This window comes from Camelina sativa, chromosome 17 (assembly GCF_030686135.1).
Source record: "Camelina sativa cultivar CO46 ecotype springtype chromosome 17, ASM3068613v1".
Classification (NCBI taxonomy): domain Eukaryota; kingdom Viridiplantae; phylum Streptophyta; class Magnoliopsida; order Brassicales; family Brassicaceae; genus Camelina; species Camelina sativa.
Window position 1 is genome coordinate 39,746,458 of NC_141896.1, and position 21,545 is coordinate 39,768,002.

Sequence of the window (21,545 nt, forward strand, 5' to 3'; positions counted from 1 at the left end):
AAGAGGATCCGACCCGAATTAGATGGGCTCTTAAATCAAGCTGGCCCAGCCCATAACGTTGCCAACGTGGGAACCACTTTTTTTAAGTTTGCTTAAAATATGTATTAATCAATACTTGAAAACATTTTAATTTCGGTTTAAATTGGTTGACTAGAGAACTCAACAGTGACGTTCGGCAATGTTAGCACCGGTGGAGACTCTTCCAATCACGGTGGAGGGGACAAGTCTCTCTGCCGTTGATGTCATCTCCATGTCGATGCATAATCTAATAGCTTCTGTTTCTAGCTACCGTCCATGGTGGTCTGAATTCCTAGCATTAGGTTACATCGACCGTCCGGTCTCTTTCTCCTCCGCTGTTTCGCGCGTTAAACTCAACCTCCGCCATTTTTCGGTTAACTACTTTCTATTAACAGCAGCTTCGGTCACACTCTTCTTGATCGGTGATCCGACTTCTCTTCTCACCGTTGCCTCCTTTGCAATCATGTGGCTGCTTCTATATTTCTATCGAGACCATCCATTGGTCTTGTGCGGTCGACATATTAACGACCGTGTGATCGCCCTCGGGTTGATCCTTGGCTCGCTTTCGGCATTGTGGTTCGCAAACTGCCTCCAAAGTCTGGTCCTTGGCATCGCTGCGAGCTTCCTGCTTTGTTTGGTCCACGCCGTCGTACGGAATTCAGACGACCTTTTTGTACAAGAAAAAGATGTTGTTGTTCCTTCCTCTTTTCTTCATTGGAGCTGACAATGTTACGCTTATGTTTATTACGTTATTCGTTTTCGCATGTCCCGGTCATGCTTTCATTTTTAGTACTATTTCTGTTTTGTCCTGTTTTTTGTTTTCTAATCGTCTACCGAATCATGAGATGAAGTAATGACGTAAGACCTTACAACGATATCCTTTATAAACGATATACTAACATTTTTTAAAAAAGATAATTAAATCTAACTAATGTGAAAGCAAATAATAAAAAAATATATATAATCCCTAAACCTTTGCCTTCTTTCTCGCCGTCTCAAAAAAAATATAGTCCCCATGTCTTGCAACCGTTTCTTGCTAATCTATATATTGTTCCATCTTCTAAACGCTTTATTTAATTACCAGTTCTAAATTTCTCACCTTCGGGTTAATCAGTTACTTTTTCTTCCACCAGTTTTACTCCATGCCGCCATGGCAGATTAACAATTCTTATAGTATTATTATTTTTGTCCGTTTTCTCCTCTAAAACCAGAATTCATCTCGCTCTCCCTTTTCCTTAGAGATCATTTATGGCTAAGAGAACAAAGATAACTTTTATGATTCCAACTAAGGTATCAAGTTTGTATTTCCGAGATTTAATTTGCATGTCTCTTGGTTTTGCATATTTTGCATGTCTCTTGGTTTCGTTTTAACATCATTTTACTTTAAACTTTGTAAATGATTATAATTTCGTTCTTATTACATCATTTTGTCCATTATTAATTTGGTCTTGAAAAAGTGTTTAAGAAACTAACTGTGAGAAGAGACATGGTTTTGTTTTCAGGTTCCGTGTGAAACATATTTAGAAACGAAAACTCTAACACAAATCAAATCGATAATATCTATATCGTTTGTGACCTACCCAAGGTTATCAATTCTCATTTAGTTCTTCCTTTTTTTTTTCAGTTAACAATTGATGTCATAGTTTTAAACGTAAACTCAAGTGCTTTCTATATATTAACGATTTTGACTGTTTGATTTGGTAAAATTACAGTTGAAAGAAAACCAAGCCACACAAGCACAACATGCAACAACTTTAGCCACAAATCCAAGTTTTTTTTGAAGACTTCATTCCCGGTTTAAAATGGTGAGTGCTTTTCATCTAAATTTTTTTATCGAATGTGTTGATTTCTAATTAAGCACACTAATGTTCTCAAAACAAATTAACATTAAAATTTTATTGAATTATGTTTTTTTCCGGACGTAGTCCGGGCTTCGTACTAGTTTTGGATACATTACAATAGTAATTTTTTGATATAAAAAAATCTATACTAAGGTGGTGTTATTGAATTGTAGATTTTAAAAGAATCTGATAGATTTAGAAATCCAGTGTTATTGAATAGTGTATTTTTAAAAATCCATTAAAATCTAGGGTTATTCAATATCCATTAGATTTTGTGTTAATTTGGATTTGAACGTACTTTGGTTCTCAGATACAAAGAAACACAATACTACACTTTTGTCAGGGATTTCTTTTCTTTTTTCTTTCTCTCCCTCTCTTTTCTTTCTCTACTAGTGTTTGATTTGGAATTTGAGAGCGTGATTCCCTTTGTTCCTTCACTTCTCATGTTTCTGATTGAAAATCTCTGGATTTGGTTTTGTAGTATCTCGATTGGATTTGACTATCTTCTCTTTGTTTCTTTTACTCATCCAGTGAGAAGGAATCGTCTTTCATGTATTCTTCTGTGTAATCGACTGTCTTGTTTGGTTAGAAGCTCAAGGTAAACCTTAAGTTCTTCTTTTACCTTACTTATTCATCGGATCTGCGTATTTTGGGAGTTTTTTTCGTGTTCTTTAACCTTTTTTTTCTTTCTTTCTGAGTCCTAGGCTCCTAGGTTTATAGGCATGATCTGTAACTTCATCTCTGTTAGGGCTTAGGGCTTTAGAGTTATTAACTTTTGATTCTCATGTTATGGCACTGATAATCATTCAAAGGAGGATCATCGTCGAGCAAATCATTAGATGAAGGAAGTGCTTCTGGTTCAAGAAAGAACGGTTCAAAGCATAGTAAGAATCTGAAAGCAGAGGAAGCTTATAAGAATGGTGAAGGAGCAGTTCAAGTTGAGAGTGGGAGGAAAGTGATGGTTGTTGTGGACACAACTTCACAATCAGTGAGAAATTCATCTAGCCAAAGATAATTTTTTTTTTGCTTCTCACTATTCCTTGCGCTGCATGTTCATCTTAAGTTAAGAGCTTTCATTTCTCAAAGCATAGGTTTTATAGTTCACCTGTCTTTGTTTTCCAGTTTATACTGCCTGATCATCTTCTTTGCTAAAAGATATCCTATACTGATAGAACAGCTTTCATCTGAATAATTTTTAAGTTTCTTGGGATGTTTGGTACTAATGTTCACAGACTGAAATGACAACTGCCGAAAGAGAACTTGATCAAAATACAAATTTTGATTGGAACCGTATACAAGAGAGTGGAAAAGAATTGGTACCAGTTTTTGGACCTGGATAACCGGACGACTTGTCAATCTTTGGAACAGGTACTCTTTGTGATGATATTTGTTTTCAGGGATTTCATTTCCTTGTTGATGTCTTATGCCCATTTCATTTCCTTTGCCAGTTGCTACTTGGCAGCTACGATGCAAGTTGTTTTCTCTACCCCTTCATTTATTTCAAGGTAGATGCCACTGCCCATATTTCTTGTTTTTTTCACTTGTATAACTTAAATCAAAACAAACCTTTTGCTTCTTATCTCCACTATAGTAACTTTTGGTTCTGAGATTGTTGCAGATACTTTTCACATCAGTGCTTATAAGATGGCTTTTGAGATGGCTCCTGCTGATCCTGGCTTTGGATGATACATGCTTTAGTTTCTGTTTTTTTTTTTTTTTTCTCTGTTTGATTTAATATGATCAAAAACAAAGGACTGAAGACGATGATGAAACTGCAAAACAACCAGAATAGGAGCTAGAAGCTTCTTAAGACGTCCACTTGGAATTTAAAACAACCAATAGGGATTAAACATGTCACTAATTAACATTTTAAAATTTTCCAGAATTTTGTATATTCAGATTTTTTTTTTAAATAACCAATCGGGATCAGACATCTCAATACTTAACATTTTTGAAATTATGTAAAATTTCTATATTAAAACAATTATAAATAAGTTTATGTACAACGTCCCACATCGGCTAGAAAATTTTTAGACAATGGCTGTGAACCATTATAAAAAAGACTAATAGTCTTCCAACTACGAATGAGAAGAAACCTTGATTTATCAGGCATCCAAATTTAAAAATATTATAATTATATATACTAATAAAAGTTGGAGCTATAAGCTCTTTAAGCCGTCCACATAGGATTTTAAACAACCTATCGGGATTCAATATGTCACTGATTAACATTTTTTAAAGTTTAAAATATTAAAAATATTCAAACTCTATCAAAAGTTTAACTATCATTTATCTCTTTTTTGTGCTTTACATCTCTTATGAACTGTAAAACATGTTTTTGTGTATGACTTTATAGGCGATTTGATATTGTTTCAGTAATTTGTTTTAATTTTTGGATCTAAGGAAGAAGGATTGACGTTGCAAGACCTTGATTTGATGTTCTTTGAGTTAATTTTTGAGGTTTAAAGAAAAAGGATCAGCGACAAACACAATTTTATTAGCTATATATGTATTCATATTACTTTCTCTGCAAGTAATTTGCAATTTTGTAGTAAAAGATTTTGGTTCAAGAAGTTTAAATGCATGTGGATCTAAAACCGAATAATTATATAGGTGAAAGTATCAATAATTGAGTGTATGTGATGACTGCTGATCCATGAAATTTTATGAGAAAATAGGCAATGATTTTTGTCTTGGAGTTTGATGGGTTAACAAGTTTTTTGGTATTCTAAAAAAATGGTTTTAAATGATTATTCAGTGGAAGAATGTGAGGAAGCTGATGAGGAAGAGAAAGAAGAAGAGTATAACAAAGAACCGGGATAAAAGTAATGATGACAATTATCATGAAAATTTGACAATGAAAATAACGAGAAAGGATATGAATAGTAAGTAAACAGTGAATAAAACACGAAGACATAGATGGTGACGGTCAATTAAATATGAGAAACAAGATTAATTCATGATTCTAACATTTTCGTTTGTCTGATGGTCAAAGAAATGGTTTAGGATATGCAAGGTCACCAATTTGAATGTTCAATCCGTCTTGCATGGACGTCCAGTTAAATTCATGATTCTTTTGATTAAATTTGATTTTTTAACACAACTGATTTATATATATATTTTTTCTAATTGTGTATCTGAAATAAAAGTTTTGCCTTAATAGAAATTTAAATTTTCTATAAGATAATATTTTATAACTGTCGTCAATCATATATAACTTTTACCAAAATATATCAAATAAACCCACGCGTAGCGTGGATTCAAAACCTAGTATTATGTAAAGAAACCATTATTTACACGAATAAATAGTCTTTATAGCATTCATATATTAGGTTTGTAATCCGTTCGACATTTTCAGTTTTCGGATCATTTGAAGTTCGACTTTAATCTGTTAGGGTTTTTTTTATAAAGTTTCATTCGATATCAGTTTGGTATTTTGGATTATTTTTGATTTTGAGTTTTATATCCATTTGGTGCTCTTAAAATTGTGGTTCAGCTTTGATCGGGTTATTTCGGTTTCGGTTCTTAAATTTTACTATCTATTCTAGTACTCTAGTAGTATACCCATTTTGGTTCGGTTTGGTTTGTTACATTCTATTGATCAGTTTTTTTTCCCATAATTAGGAATAAGAATAACCATAATATTCATTGTGTAAAACCAAATATGTTTGCTCCATCTTGGCATATACTACGGTAATATCCTACACATATATGCATGGGTTGTTGTGTAAAATGTTATGTTAATTAATCATTATATAAAAAAAAACAGAACAAAAAAATTTAAATGTCAATAGCATTTTTTACATTTTTATTTATTCATACTATACAAAACTAAAATATATAACTTGTTTAAATATAATCAAACATACATATCTCTTGCATTTATTTGTTTTCAATTGTTCACCTTAAAAAAAAAATTCATTTGTATTTTTGACCATTTAAGGTAAAAAAATTATTATTAATGATAAAAATGAAAAATTTATTATGATATTCAAATATTTAATTGTTGTTCATATAAAGTAACACAAACCTAAAGTATTAGTTAAGATTAAAATCTAAAATATTTTGAAAATAACAAATTAGAAATTATATATATTTCCTATAAAATCATATGAAGTGAAATCAAAAGCTTTAAAAACAATTATACCGAGCAATCAAATATTTTTGTGAAAGAAATAATATTTTAATTATGAGGAAATAAAACTTATTCCTTTATTATCCATCGAAACTTTAATTTTACAAACCCGCCCATGTGAAACATTGAATCCATATTTTTTTTTAAAATTGAGTAACATATATTCATTTTAAAATTCAAATCAAAACATATGCAAAAATACATATTAGTAATCATATGTATTATGTAAAAATTTTAAATAATCCTTTATAATATAAAACACAAGTCACCTGGCCAATTAGGTTTTGCCACATAATATTTTTTTCTTCTTCTAATTTAAACAAAAACAAACAAAAAAATCATTTACCCCGACGATTGGAAAAAGATTAAAAAAAAAAAAAAACTGAACAAAATTAAAGGTTCCCCACGATCTCAATTCTTTGTTGCCACGATCGTCTAAAAAACATCTCAAACTCTTTCATCAACTGACCTTCAAATCAATATATATATCAAAATCAAGCTTTCACTAACATTTCCTTTTTTCTTTGGTCCTTTGCAGCCTGTTCGTCAAAGGTTCTATTCAAAATGCTCAGAGACAGTCCTCATCAAGACCAATGTCATCGGATCATAGACAACGGTAATAGAAAAGAGAAAGTTTCTGTAACTTGGTAATTCACCTTGTGTCCTATTGTATTGATCCAGCAGTATATATACAAGTGTATTAGGTTTACATAAGGACATAATTGGAATATTACAATATTCCTATTCTATCACTCCCCCGCAGTCGAAGCCTGATTGTTTATGACGCCGAGACTGGACTTGAACTCCATGAATAGGGGTGTGTGAAGACCTTTTGTAAAGATGTCAACATATTGACTTGACGAAGGTATGTGAAGAACACGGATGTGACCGAGAGCAATCCGCTCGCGTACAAAGTGGATATTGATTTCCACATGCTTCGTACGTTGATGTTGCACCGGGTTGGAGGAGAGATAGACGGCGCTGACATTGTTGCAGTAGACAAGAGTGGTGGTGGTAAGGGGACAATGAAGCTCAAGGACTAAGTTGCGTAGACACACAGTTTCAGCGACCACATTGGCCACACCTCTATACTCCGCTTCAGCACTTGATCTTGAAACCGTGTATTGCCGTTTGGAAGACCATGAGATGAGATTGTCACCATGAAAAATGCAATAGCCGGAGGTGGAGCGCCGGGTCGAAAGACAACCCGCCCAGTCAGAGCCACCCTAAAAAAAAAACCCTATTTTTTTAAACTGCCGCCTCCCTCCTTTCATCTATTATTTCTCTGCTCCTAGGCTCTGATACCATGTAACTTAGTAATTCACCTCGTATCCTATTGTATTGATTCAGCAGTATATATACAAGTGTATTAGGTTTACATAAGGACATAATTGGAATATTACAGTATTCCTATTCTATCAGTTTCACGTGACATCACCACCCCGAATGATACCAAAACAATCAGTGCCTAACTCGAAACACCAGGTATCATGATCATGATCATGATCTTTCACATCTCTCTCTTATGTATTTTCTCTAGCAGGACACTAATTTTTCAAGTAATATGTACAGATGATGAGTAAACCAGCGCCCAAGAGGCTGCAATAAGTTTAGAGGATGAAGAAGCTTTCAACATGCTTAGACATTTGTTGTAAGTACTGCTCTTCCTACTCTCAAATCCATTAATAATATGTCTCGTAATACTTATATGGGTTTTATGTTTCCATTTCAGACCCAGCAAGCGTTTTTCTAGGTATGACGATGATGACATAAACATGAAAGCAGGCTTTGAAGATATCCAAAAGGAAGAGAGATGAAGGTACATGTGGAATTTGTTTGTTTGATATTCTTTAACGATTCATGTGGAATTGTTTAAATGCAGTGCAAGAATCGCAAGGGAGAAAGATGAAAGAGAACTTCAACTCTTAGAGGAAAAAGAAAGGAGAGAAAGACTGAGAAAGAATCGGAAGCTGAGGCGTTAACAAAAATAAAAGTTAGAAGAATCTTGCTATTTTGTCTTCTTTTAGGACTTCAGATTTTTTTTAGTGTTCCTCTCGTTTAAATCTCTTTTGGCCGCTTGAGGAAGAAGAGAGTTTTAATTAAGCCCCGATTGGTAACGACTGTTATTTGTGGCTGTAGAGACTTTGACTGTAAAAATTTGGCTGTATAAAATTTGGCTGTAGAGACTTTGGCTGTAGATACTTTAACTGTTAAAATCTGATTGTTAAACAATAAACTTTTAAAACTGTGACTGTAATTTTATTAAAAACAAAATTATAAGAAAATACAAAAGTGATGATAAAAATAATAAATTTGTGAAGAGAAGTGGATATCAAAAGAAAAAGAAAAAAATACTGATAATTAATTTATAAGAAAATGTTTGTATTAAAATATATATAAAATTATATAAAGTTTTTAATTATGATGGAGAAAGAAAAAAAAAGTTTTGTAAATTTGTTAGTTTTAAAAGTTTTAATGATCATTTTGAAGCTTTAAAAAAAGAAAGAAAAAAAAGAAGGAAAAAATTAAAATGGTTGTAGAAACTTTAAAAAATAAAAAAGTCATTAAAGTTTGATTGGCAAATAAAATGCTTTTAAGACTTTTAAATGATTTTAAAGTCTTAAAAGTCATCACCAATCAGGGCCTAAATCTCTGAATTGAATCTTTATTCAATTGAATCTCTAAATTTTGGGAAGTAGTAAAAGGCAACTAAAATTTGCCCAGAAAAGAGCAACTAAAATTCTTTTTAAGAGCAGTGTTTGTATTTTTGAAAAGATAAACACATAAAAAATGGTCAATTATGTACTTACAATTCGTGTAGTATTGTTTAGTTGCTTATTTTTATTAAAATCATACGAATCTTATTCTATCCATTTATATATAAGAGTATTAATAACAGTAAAAATATATTTTAGAAATTAAAATAATATGTGCATAATAGTTGTTGGGATGATGGAAAATTGGAAGGCTAAGCATAATAGTTGTTGGGTCTTTTCTTTTCTGATTTGCTCAACAAAATTGCCAACTTTATTTTCTCATTTTAACGTTGCTATGAAAAATGACTTTATTTAATATATATTTTAACTTTTTCAACTTTGAATTGATTATAAGCCTAAAGTTATAGAACCAAAAATACATTTACTTTTTTTTTTTAACAACAATTGGACCACAACATACCGGTCCATTAGCCAAATTCTTACATTTGAAGGTACATTCGTAGGGAGCGGGACTTGATCTCTGGTGTGATGGTGCATTGTGCATTAAGAATTTACCATTTGCCACTGCACTAAGATCACTTCACAAAATACATTTACTTTTAACACCTTTGTTAATATTCAACCAATAAATTATATTGTAAACTACTTAAAAATATATTACTTATTACAAATTAATATGTATATATATATATATTATTTGATCACAAATAATAATTCGTGTGTATTCACGGGTCAAATACTAGTTTATAAATAAAATCAAAGAAAGATGATAGGAGAATCATAAAATTAAATCTTATTTTTTTTTTCTAAATACCTACAAAACTTAAAAATAAATAATATGGTATAATATAAAAATCTCAGTTTTTTAAGTTTGATTAGTTAACAATACAAAAAATTAGCAATTTTCATCCACAATTAATTAGAGAGAGAAAGTGAATGATTTTTTTTAGAAACTAATGATTATTTAAAAGATTTTTTTTTTGTCAACCAAACAATAATTTGAAATTAACTCCAGGAGTGGTAACCCAAAACCAGAGGAAAAACTTTTCAAAAGAAATATCATAGAGAAGAGAACGAGAAGACCGGGCGAGGCAATTCGCCTGTTGATTTGATGAGCGAGAAATCTTAGACAGAGAGAACAGAGGAAAGGACGCCCAAAGAAGGTGGAAATCATCTAGAAGATTCGAGAATGCTGGCCAGTCGTCTGGGCTTGAATCATCACGATTAGTTATGCACAATCCATCTCGAATCTCTGACAAAAGTCGCTGATGAAAGGGATACTCTCCATGGCCCAAATCAGGACCTCCAACCCCGAGTGAAGCGGGGAAAGACTTCGTTTAAGGCATCTAGCTCCCAACAACAAAGTCCCAGCATCACCAGCATAACACCACCATCCCAAACCGGAATTAGGATATGTGGCTTTCCAGGAACCATCAAATTGACAATAGGGACCCTGTCCCTGACTCCCCGCATGATCCAAGGAATCTGGTATACCTAAACCAGAAGACACCTCAATCTGAGACTGTGCCTCCTCCCATAATATTTTTTCAGTGATAGCCTGATTAATTACTTCAACAGACACAAGCTGCGTGCCTTGAAAAACTTTTTTGATTCTATCTTTCCAGATCGACCATAAAATCCAAGGTAACTAGAGGAGAGAATGTGTATCCTTTGATTGAGGCGTCCCTCTCCAATAGATACAATCCAAATTTGAAAACAATGAAGAGTAAGGAAAACCCTCTGGGTTCCGAAACTTGAGCCGAGTGTGGGCATTCGAAATGAGCATGGTTAATTGTTTCACATGCAGACTCACAACGTTTACACCGGGTACCACACTGAACAACACGATGAGCTAATCATTCTATCACTAGGAGAGTACCACATGCTATTTGCCAAAAGAAATGCTTAATTTTAGATGGAACATGTAGTTTCCATGCATGGGCTCGTAAGTCAGTACAAGTTGGACCACACTCAACCTCTAGAACCATATCCCTTGCTAAACTATAACAGACTTCAGCGAATATTTCCTGGATTTTAAATAATGCCAAACCAAACGATCCGGCTTATAAGACTTGTTGATAGCCATACTACGTATAATCTGAATATTCTCTGGGTCCATAAACTTCTGAAAGATAGGTAAATGTCACTCCCTAGTGACAAGATTAATTAAATGATTAACCATTATATTCAGATGCAAAAGTCTACCCTTCCCATTTGCTGGAAGAGGATGTTGATCAGGAATCTAAGGATCTCGCCATACCGAAATGTTATAATCCGTTCCCACCACCCACCTTGCACCACTCTCTACTAAGCTCTTAACCAAAAAAATACTCCGCCAACCAAAAGACGGATAGTGTGGATTTTTAGCCATCAAAGGACGTTTGTTCATAAAATAACGAACCTGCATCACCTGGGAAAATAAAGAAATTGAGAATTGAATCAAACGCCAATACTGTTTAGCAAGCATCACATTGTTTAATCGGTTCGATTTATTTGACTTTTTGACGTTCCAGTTACCTAAAATCCTGCCGAAATAACCTGAAAAAAGTTTGGTAAAAATAATGGACCAATGATAAAAAGGTCAAAAACATCTAACAACATAATGGCCCTGGACCAATTTACAAACCCAAACCCATTTAAATTTAGGGTTTTCAGAAAAAAGAGAAAAACACCAAAGTTGCGCTGTTGTCATCACCAACTGACAATCAGTTATCACCTACCGAACCAAACCGAACCATGAACCGAACTCTAATTATATTTTCGCCGATCGGTTATCATTTCCTAAATGAACAAAAACCGAAACCGAAAAAATCAGTTTTCTCGGTTCGGTTCTTTCGGTTTGAACCGTTTGCCCAGGCCTAGTTGAATTTATCCAAAGCTCAAAACCCCCTAACCTCCATCACAGTTTTCATCACACAGCTTTTCCAAGGCCACCCAATGTAAAATCTGTTCCTTCTCAACTGACCTCCACCAAAAATTTGATTTAGCACTTGTTAACTTAGACATCAAATTATGGGGAAGTTTAAAACATGACATGACATGAGTTGGAAGAGCCAAAGCCACAGATTTAATCATAATTTCTTTCCCACCACTAGATAAATATTTTTCCGACCAACCATTCACCCGATCACTTCATTTCTCATTAACATAGCTGAACACCTTATTACGAGAACCCTCAAGGCTTTTAGGGATACCCAAGTAAGAGCCCAACCCCTTTCTTTAGTAATACCAATGACGGGTTTAAGATGCTCTCTAGTATGGTTCGGGATTTTCTTCCTAAACAAAATAGAGGATTTCTCAAGATTGACCTCTTGTCTCGAGGCTTTAACATAACTGCCAATAATATCCATAATTGTCTTACACTCTTTCTCCTCTGTTTTACAAAAGAAGAGACTATCATCTGCGAATAACAGATAAGAAACTTGGGGGCAATCCTGAGTTAACATGATTCCCATAATCTTTTCTTCCCGCTCAGCCTTTTTAGTACTAGCAATCAAAACCACCGTACAAAGAATAAACAAATACGGAGACAGAGGATTCCCTTAGCGTAAACCCTATTCTAGAAGAACAGAACCATAAGTGTGAGACCCAAAAACGTCTTTTCTCTTCCCGGAGTGATGTACGTGTGGGGACACTTACCATTGTTTTAGTTCCGAACTGAATGAGTGTTTATCGCTATTTCCAAGTAAACTTTGTGTATTATTGCATGTAAAATAATTTTTTGATCCCCCATTACAATCCTCTCCCCCGTACTTATATTGCTTTATTACATTTAATTATATTTAACCGAATCAATTCATCCCGTTAATTCCGTTCTTAATTTAATATGTTTGACCCGATAGAATCTACGGTCGACTCCCGAGCTCCCAGGCGACTTTGCATCGTCGCATCGCTTCTCCTTCACTTCTCCTTGGTTGAGTTTAGTGGGCCAGCCCAAATAACTCGCTTCGGCCCATGTCCTTTAACCCGGATCCAATTACATAACCCGGGACGGATTATCGTGGTATCAACAATGAGGTTGACCATTAAGAAGGACTTGATAAGAGACTGAACTGACACACCACATAATCCACGTAATCCATTGACCATCAAAACCCAACTGCGTGAGGACCGCTTCCATGAACGACCATTCCACACGATCATAAGCTTTACTCATATCCGTCTTAAAGGCCAGAAAATCCGATTTACACCGCCGATTAGTATTTGACCATGAAACATTTCCTGAGAAATAACAATATTATATATGTTTTCTTATATTTAAAAGATTTTTTATTATTATATTTAAAAGATTTTATTAGTGTGAAGCTCAACTTATATTTTTACTCTTAATGAAGGATAAATATTATGTTTTAAAAATTAAATACCAAATGGACTAGTAAAAAATTATATCGAAACCTTACTTTTATATATATGATTAATTTAAACAAATTCAATGGGAAAATATATGACCAACTTTTGCAGAGTCTGATTTCTTAGAGCATTTCATAATTGCTCCTCAAATAATTATTTGGCAAAATTTACTCTCTAAATTCCATGTTTTAATTGACTATTTGTACATTGAAAAAGTTTTGACCAAAAAGTTTTTGATCATATTTTAATAGAAAAATCTATTTTATTTGAGAAATAAATTCAGTTACAAACTTTTTCATTGCAATTTCTCTCTCCACAAATCAACTACGATATAACCAAAAATCAATAATGGCCAATTTATTTTATTTGAATACTAAAGCAAAAAATGTTCACTTTACTTAATATTTTAACTTTAATAAAATCTTATTCTCTTAATATTGCATTTAAAACATTTTCCAAAAACCGATACAATTATTTCAATATTATGCTATAAGCTGTAAATTAAAATTAATTAACGTGTGGACTATGTAGAAAAGGGAAAGAAATGTAATGTATTTTTATGTGGTGTAGACAGAAGGACAATTGTATATCCCCTAACTCCGGATAAGAAGAAGATTATATAAAAAAATTATGCTTAAATGCTCATTTTATCTCTGAAAGTTGAACACTATTTCTACCTCTCAAACAAAAACACCCAAAAGGAACTGATGTCGACAGGTAAATCACAAATTGAAGTGGTTACAGCTAATGGATTTTCTACTTTAGAGAAAGGCAGTTCCTCTCGTACATCTACGTATGAGGATTTTGTCCAAAATTCTGAACTTTTCTGGGATACGCTCCGAGATTTTTTCCAATCTTCTGGTGGAGAACTTAAGTGAGTTTTTCTTTTTTCCTTATATGAAATTTTTTGTTTAGATTATACATTTTGTGATGAAATTACTGGTTTACAAATTATGATTGTGAATGTTAAACCCCTAGTATACACTTCAAGCAATTTTGTTCGCAATCCCGTGTGTGATGGGTTATAAATGACTTGTATACTAAGTGTTGCTTGGTCGAGTGGCGTAGACATGGTCTTTCGAAAGGAATAGAAAGACGTGATTCCCTATGTTCGAAAAACCCTCGTAGGGTGGTGATTTTTCTATACGAAAAATCCAAAAGCGATGAAAACAAATTATAAATGGGCCTTGGCCCAATAATTATTTTTGAAAAATAATAAATCTTATTGTTTGTTTTTCTGGGTCAACAATTACTCATGTTATTTGTTCATATGAACTGATCTTTTGTTGTTAAAAAAAAACAAAACAATAAATCTTGTTGTACAAAATTTAACGGCTTGATAAAATTTATTTGGCGAGATTGAAGCAAAACTCATTAGGTTTGGGAATCGTTAAAGCAAGGAAGTATGTGTGGCTTATGGAACTGGATCTAGTTTGTTCTTAATCTGTTAGTCAGATATCATTTTTTTTTTTTTCAGAAAATTTTGAAATGCTAATCCATGAATAGGTTTAAGAATGTTTTTTTTTTTGGGGGGGATACCGTTAATGCAATATTGTTTTAAAGGTGTTGGGAAATGGAAATTGCTTTTATCCTCTTTTAATATGTTCATTGTATATGCTTTAATTGATTTATTTTCTTGAATAAGATTTCAGTTGATCATGGAATATTTCTGATATTTTTGGCTTTTGTCAAGGATTCCTGTTGTGGAAGGAAAACGTCTCGATCTGCATCGGCTGTTCATTGAGGTCACATCTCGTGGTGGTCTTGAAGAGGTAACAAATTATTCCTTTTGAAGCTATCTTTGTTTTATTAAAATAATTTATACAATTTATATGTTTAATAATAATTATATCATATTTGATTCTAGGTGATCAACAATCGCAGATGCAAAGAAGTGATTGAAGTATTTAAGTTTAAGACAGCAGTAACAAATGCAGCACATGTTTTAAAGACTAATTATCGTAAAACGCTCCTTCAGTTTGAGCATGCGTACTTCCAAGCTCCGCGCTCTACATTTCAGGGCAATGGCATGGGTACTTAAAAATTTCAATGTTTAAATTTTGTATTTTATAGTCCAATTAATATGTTTCTTTAGGTTCTCTTCTTTTATCTGAATTTGTGAGTGTTTGAGATTTGCTTTCTGAATTTCATTCATATATACAATCAAGAAATGAAACCTGGCGCCGTGGTTACTGGGAGGATTGATGAGAAGTTCGGAAGCGGTTACCTGGTAACCATGAAGATGGGCTCAAAAGAGTTCAAAGGAGTGATATTCCACACTTCTTCTCAAGAGGATCCTACAACTCATAGGAATAAGAGAGCCAAGTCATCTCATGGACGACCTAAGTTCCCAAGAAGCAGTTATAACTTCTTCTTTGCCGAGCAACACGTGAGGATTAAAGCTGAGGGCGGTGGACGAAAGGGACCTTTCACCAAGGAAATTGCGGAAATGTGGAAGAATCTCTCTGAATCTGATAAAAAGGTAAACACATAAAAACTTATTTAAACTCTATCTTAAGCTTTAAAAATAAAAATGAGGATTTCTATATTAAACAACGTTTTGAAGTTCCATTTTTCTCGAATGAGATTTAATGGATTTGGTTTATTATATTTAACCAGGTTTATCAAGAGATATTTCTTAAGGATAAGGAGAGGTACAAGATGGAGTTGTCACAGGACAAAGCTTCAAAGTATTCTTATGCGGCGAAAATTGTAGCTGCGACTGATGCAGTGGAAACTGTAGCTGAGACCAATGCAACAGAAACTGTAGCTGCCGTCAATGCAGCGGAAACTGTAGCTGCGACCAATGCTGCGGAAGCTGTTGCTGAGACCGATGCTGCGGAAACTGTAGCTGATACCGATGCAGCGGAAGCTGTAGCTGAGACTGATGCAATGGAAATTGTAGCTGAGACTGATGCAGCGGAAACTGTAGCTGCGACCAATGCTGCGGAAGCTGTAGCTGAGACCAATGCTGCGGAAACTGTAGCTGATACCGATGCAGTGAAAGCTGTAGCTGAGACCGATGCAGCGGAAGCTGTAGCTGAGACTGATGCAATGGAAATTGTAGCTGAGACTGATGCAGCGGAAACTATAGCTGTGACTGATGCAATGGAAATTGTAGCTGAGACCAATGCAGCAAAAGCTGTAGCTGAGACCGATGCAGCGGAAACTGTAGCTGCGACTGATGCAGCGGAAACTGTAGTTGTGACTGATCCAATGGAAATTGTAGCTGAGACCGATGCAGCAAAAACTGTAGCTGAGACCGATGCAGCGGAAACTGTAGCTGCGACTGATGCAGCGGAAACTGTAGCTGTGACTGATGCAATGGAAATTGTAGCTGCGACTGATGCAGCTGCAAGTGCAAGTGCATCGGAGACTGTGGATGAGGCAAGTGAGTAGTGTTAATTTCTCTATTGTTGTCTTATTTATTTGTTGGAACTTTATGAGAACTTCCGTCTTTAATAATAAGTTGTAGAACTGGCAATATGCAACTTTTTCATTCAACTATTTCTGTTATGAGAACTTTTGTTTTATTTTGTTCTATTTTTACCTTTATTACTATAATTTTGCAATCTAAAATGTCAAACATTGTGCTTCAAGAGTTGAGTTAGCTCGTCCTAACAATATTGTTGATCCTCTATAAGTCTAGACTCCAAATTTGAACACACCAACTACCTTGAGACATGCCGTTTCTCAAAGTAGCATGATTGATGATTGTATATAAATTAAACCAACTTTCTTGTGGGTTACGTAGGCAGTATAGGCATCTACATTTCTTTTTTAACATTAGAAAAGGCTTTCTATAAGCATAACCGCTTACTTGTTATATATTGTATGACTAAATAATTCATACTAAATATATTCATAGTTTTGATTTTTTTTTGTTACAAATTCTATTTTTTTATCGTATCTAAAAGTAGTTGAATATCTTTAAATCTAATAATATCAAATATGTCTACTTTAACTATATCTTTGTGAATCAAATCGTTATGTATTTTTAAAAAAATCCCAAACTGTCATATAATGCTTATAATGATGCCATGTTATTAAAAAAAAAAAAAACAGTCTTATAGTATGTCTTAAATTTCTTTACTTCTCAAATGGACGTTGGGGAAAATTAAACCTCCCCTAAAGTTATAGAAAAATATGATGAATTTTATGGACAGAAGAGTATGTTGTGTTTTACAAATTTCACACAATTAGAAGGCAAGCGAGATCACATCCGTATACTTCTTTTTTCTGGTCAACCAAACATTAATTAGAAAAGAATTTCAAAATTGGTAGTCCAAACCATTTCTTAAATTAGCGATTTGGAAGATCGAGTGATATAAACGAGGAATCTTCAACAGGGTAAAGGGCGGAAAAGAATCTCAAAGCAAATAGAAGTCATCGAGAGGTTGGAGAACGTCGGCCAATCTTCAAAGGGTTACACCGCGACTAGTTCTGTACAATCTGTCTCCAAGCTCTGCCAATCAATACCTCTAGAAAGGATACTCTCCATGGCCATAACAATGTTTCTAGTTCCGAAATGAAGGAGGGAAGAGCTGCGTCTAATTAAGACATTTTGCTCCCAACAGTAAAATCATCCTCGTTACAACACCACAATCCCAAACCTGAATTGACATTTGTTGCTTACCAAGAGTCATCTCTCCAACCTAAACCTCTTCGCGGGGAAATTGAGGTGAGCTTATGTATTTGATTACTTTTTAACACCAACACTCCATCTATTAAGTACTAAGTTAGGGAACGTGATTACCTATAGTCTATAGAGGAAGCTAAACCAGTGGCGGAGCTAGGAATTCAGTTTATCAGGGTAAAAAAAAAATTGAATATTCAAGGGGTTAGTTGTGTTATTAAATTTTTTTATAGGGATCAATTTGATGTTTTTCCTAATATTTCACCTAATTTTATAAATTCACCAGGGTCAATTGACCCTTATGACTCTAAGCACTAAGCTGCCTCCGCCCCGGAGCTAATCGGACATAGAAATGTTTACATAGAAATATAAAGGAAAAATGATTGCCAGCTACGTCAAGTATAGGCCAACACATCGCCACACATACAAACAATATAAATGTTTTGTTAGCTACATGAACTATTGTCATTATATAAGAACATGCATAAACAAACATGAGTTATGTGTACAACACCATAACCATCTAATTCCGATGATTTGTTTGCCGGAATCCGGCGTTGACCGATATTGACCGACGTTGACCAATTTTTTTTTTTTCATAAACAATAAAAATCAACAAAATAATTACATAACTTTACTAAAAGATTATATAATAAAATTTTACTACAAAATAGTATAACATATATACATTTTCCTTTTGTAAATTCAAAAGTTAGTTTTAAATTTTATACCATATTATATTTATTATATACAAAAGGGAAATGTATATTTGTTATGTACCATATTATATTTGTTATATACAAAAGGAAAATGTATATTTGTTATAATACTTTGTAGTAAAATTTTGTTATATACAAAAATTTCCTTTTATATAACAAATATAATATGATATATAACAAATGATGAGACATATAATTTTTTCTTAAAATCTTTTGGCTTAAAAATGTTCATAGACTTTTTATAATTGAGTCTAATTTGTTTTTTTTTGTTAAAGTATATTGTACCTTGCTATATAACCTTTGATTTACCATTATTTTTATATACTTGTTATATAAAAATATTTAATAGCATGCTACATAATAAAATATAATAGGGTATACAAATGATATGGTATAAAATTAAAAACCAAATTTTGAATTTATAAAAGGAAAATGTATATTTGTTGTATTATTTTGTAGTAAAAATTTATTATATAATTTTTAGTAAAGTTATGTAATTTTTTTAAACTTTTGTTTTTTTTAAACTTTTGTTTTTTGTAAAAAATAAATAAATTTTTTAATTTTTTGGTCAATACCGGTCAACATTGGTCAATGCCGGTCAATACCGGTCAACACCGGATTCCGGCAAACAAATCATCGGAATTAGATGGTTATGGTGTTGTACACATAACTCATGTTTGTTTATGCATGTCCTTATGTAATGACAATAGTTCATGTAGCTAACAAAACATTTATATTGTTTGTATGTGTGGCTATGTGTTGGCCAATACTTGGCGTAGCTGGCAAACATTTTTCCAAATATAAAACAGTTCGTGTCCAAGAGTTTTTTACATGAAAAGTTTTAGCGATTTCAAGTAGGCTTATAGAATATAAAGAACATGTGAACCCTTTCTATAAAGAACATGTGAACCCTTGTAGGTAAGATATGTATGTTTTTATTCAAGATTTACATGAATGGGACAGTACCAATTATCATGCGCAGTAAATGTTTTAGTGAGCATTTCCCATGACATTTTTGTTGATTGCACAGTTTTCTTTATTAAAAAAAAAACTAAGAGAACAAATTTGTTCGTTTTCCCTAGGCATGGCAATTAATAGAGATCTTTTAGAGCTGGTCCTAGAGAAGCGTACTTGTTTCTTCTCTATTATTTCTTGTCTATACTCTTTCTTCTTGTGTTCACTGTTTTTCTTGGTTACTCGGACAGATTCCAAGTTGGTGTTTGTGTCTAAGGATAAATGAATTTTTTAGTTATAATTTAACCAAGGAAAAGAAACGTGGAGATTGTGAAGATATGGACAAGATCAGTCAGTTGCCTGATGATGTGCTCGTGAAGGTACTATCATTTCTTCCAACAAAAGATGCTGCAAGCACAAGTCTTTTATCGAAGCGGTGGGAGTTTCTTTGGATGTGGCTGCCTAAGCTGGACTACGGTTATAGTGACTATTCAGTGTCTCAAGGCCGGAGTTTGCAGAGATTTATCGATTTGAATCTGCCTTTACATCAAGCTCCGATCATCGAAAGCTTACGTCTCAAGTTTAGCAATGGAGCAGTTGGATCAATCAAACCTGAAGATATCGAAAAATGGCTTTCAGTTGCATTGCATTTCTGCGTCCTTGAGTTAAGTCTTGAGCTTTCTTCTTTTGCGAGGCGTAAAACTAAACTGCCTAGTAGCTTGTCAGCAAATCGCTTGTGATCTTGAAACTGGAGGACGAGGTTCTCGTGGAAGTTCATCGTATGGTATGTCTCCCCTCTCTCAAAACATTGTCCCTTCGACGTGTGACTTACTCTGCTGAAAACACTCTTCACCGACTTCTTTCCAATTGCCCTGTCCTTGAGAATCTATTTGTGGAACGAGATAACATCGACAACTTGGGAATATTAAGAGTAATTGTCAAGTCATTGCAGAGACTAACTCTAAGGATGTCTAGTTCTTGTTATCTTGATGGGATTATGATTGATACACCTTCTCTGAAGTATCTGGAAGTCAGCGATGAAAGACTAGAGAGTGATAGTGATGATGAGAGTGACAGTGATAGTCCTCGATTCTCCTACTCTTTTGGAGATATGCCTAAGTTGGAGGTGGCTAATTTTGTATTGACATTCCAAAATATCAAAAAGTTTTTTACGAAAATCACATCTGTTAAGCGGCTTTACTTATGCTTAGGAGTCTACACCGAAGAGGTATAATCTGTTTCCATCCGTATCTCTATCAATCTTGTTTTCTTGAGGTTGAATCTTTTTGTTTATCATGTGTTGCAGGCTTTTTATCAAGAGGGTATTGTCTTCAACCAACTTGAACATTTGAGGATATGTCCATGTGATTCAAGTTGGTCAATTTTACTTGCTCGGTTACTCAAGGATTCTCCTAATTTACGAGAGATCGAAGCCAATCTGATATATGTAAGTTTTTTTTTTTCGTTAGAGACATATTCTGTTGGGTTTACTTTACTATATATACTGTTATAACCCAGATCTTCTCATGTTTGATCTCAGCATGAGCCAGATAGGCTTTCGGATCTACCCAATAATTGGGACAGACAATTGAACAACAGAGTTCCTAGATGTTTGTTGTCGAGTGTGGAAACGTTCAGGTGGATTGATATTTTGGGTTGCGGAACCAGATGGATGTGGCGAAATATATCTTGAGAAATGCTCGCTGCTTGAAGACTGCCACAATCTTGTTTTCGCCAGACTATTCTCACGAAACAAGAGATGAGATGATCCAGGAGTTGTCACTTTCTTTTCGAGGTTCAGCAACATGCCAACTCCTATTTACTGAAGAATGTGACTCATAAGGATTCAGACTTGCTTTTCTACAGACACTACTACCCTCCGTATTACAATGGTTTTTGTTTTGCAGCCATAACTTGATCTAAACTTAAAGGCTTCTTTTTGTTTTGTTTTTTTTTTTGCATACTTGAAGGGATTTCTTCTCAGATTTACATCTAGACTCTTAAGGTTTCAAACTAGCTTCACGAACAATTTAAAAACGATGACTAAATCGAAATCTTGAGCCTAAATGAAAATGTAATCTTAATCTCTTTTTGCGTTGTATATGTTCTTTGTAAAAACTTTGCAAACCCATCTTTGTAAATGGCGAAATAAAACAGTTGCAAAAAGAGGGACAA

General features: G+C 33.8%; 1 protein-coding gene, 1 long non-coding RNA gene and 2 pseudogenes across 6 annotated transcripts; all 4 read left to right on the forward strand.

The window, feature by feature from the left end:
- The first annotated feature begins 161 nt into the window (after nucleotides 1–161).
- Nucleotides 162–820, forward strand: LOC104758847 (PRA1 family protein G1 pseudogene; annotated as a pseudogene).
- A 1,252-nt stretch (nucleotides 821–2,072) lies between these two features.
- Nucleotides 2,073–3,658, forward strand: LOC104758848 (uncharacterized). Of its 2 annotated transcripts, XR_015587660.1 has the most exons (5): nucleotides 2,074–2,457; nucleotides 2,672–2,847; nucleotides 3,092–3,227; nucleotides 3,308–3,364; nucleotides 3,478–3,658. It is a non-coding gene; the product is annotated as an uncharacterized LOC104758848 (long non-coding RNA). The 2 variants fall into 2 exon arrangements; XR_762780.3 differs by having other exon boundaries at nucleotides 2,073–2,457; nucleotides 2,672–3,227.
- A 9,807-nt stretch (nucleotides 3,659–13,465) lies between these two features.
- LOC104758849 (putative high mobility group B protein 11) lies at nucleotides 13,466–16,594 on the forward strand. 3 transcript variants are annotated; one of them, XM_010481805.3, is made up of 5 exons: nucleotides 13,466–13,935; nucleotides 14,755–14,833; nucleotides 14,929–15,094; nucleotides 15,230–15,543; nucleotides 15,681–16,594. In XM_010481805.3, exons 1-5 carry the CDS (start codon nucleotides 13,700–13,702, stop codon nucleotides 16,458–16,460), a joined length of 1,575 nt encoding a protein of 524 aa, XP_010480107.1. In that variant the 5' UTR covers nucleotides 13,466–13,699; the 3' UTR covers nucleotides 16,461–16,594. The 3 variants fall into 3 exon arrangements, with proteins under 3 accessions (XP_010480107.1, XP_087350598.1, XP_087350599.1); XM_087494472.1 differs by lacking the exon at nucleotides 13,466–13,935 and adding an exon at nucleotides 14,317–14,464; XM_087494473.1 differs by lacking the exon at nucleotides 13,466–13,935 and adding an exon at nucleotides 14,383–14,507.
- A 3,057-nt stretch (nucleotides 16,595–19,651) lies between these two features.
- LOC147924920 (putative F-box/FBD/LRR-repeat protein At4g00315) lies at nucleotides 19,652–21,536 on the forward strand (annotated as a pseudogene). The gene is made up of 3 exons (XR_015586431.1): nucleotides 19,652–20,598; nucleotides 20,677–20,817; nucleotides 20,911–21,536. The product of XR_015586431.1 is annotated as a putative F-box/FBD/LRR-repeat protein At4g00315 (transcript).
- Nucleotides 21,537–21,545: the final 9 nt, after the last annotated feature.

Coding starts and splice junctions, on each gene's coding strand:
- LOC104758849 (XM_010481805.3), top strand. CDS start 13,700: ATGCTCATTTTATCTCTGAAAGTTGAACACTATTTCTACCTCTCAAAC. Junction 14,834..14,928: donor CTCGTGGTGGTCTTGAAGAG/GTAACAAATTAT, acceptor ATTTGATTCTAG/GTGATCAACAATCGCAGATG. Junction 15,544..15,680: donor TCTCTGAATCTGATAAAAAG/GTAAACACATAA, acceptor ATATTTAACCAG/GTTTATCAAGAGATATTTCT.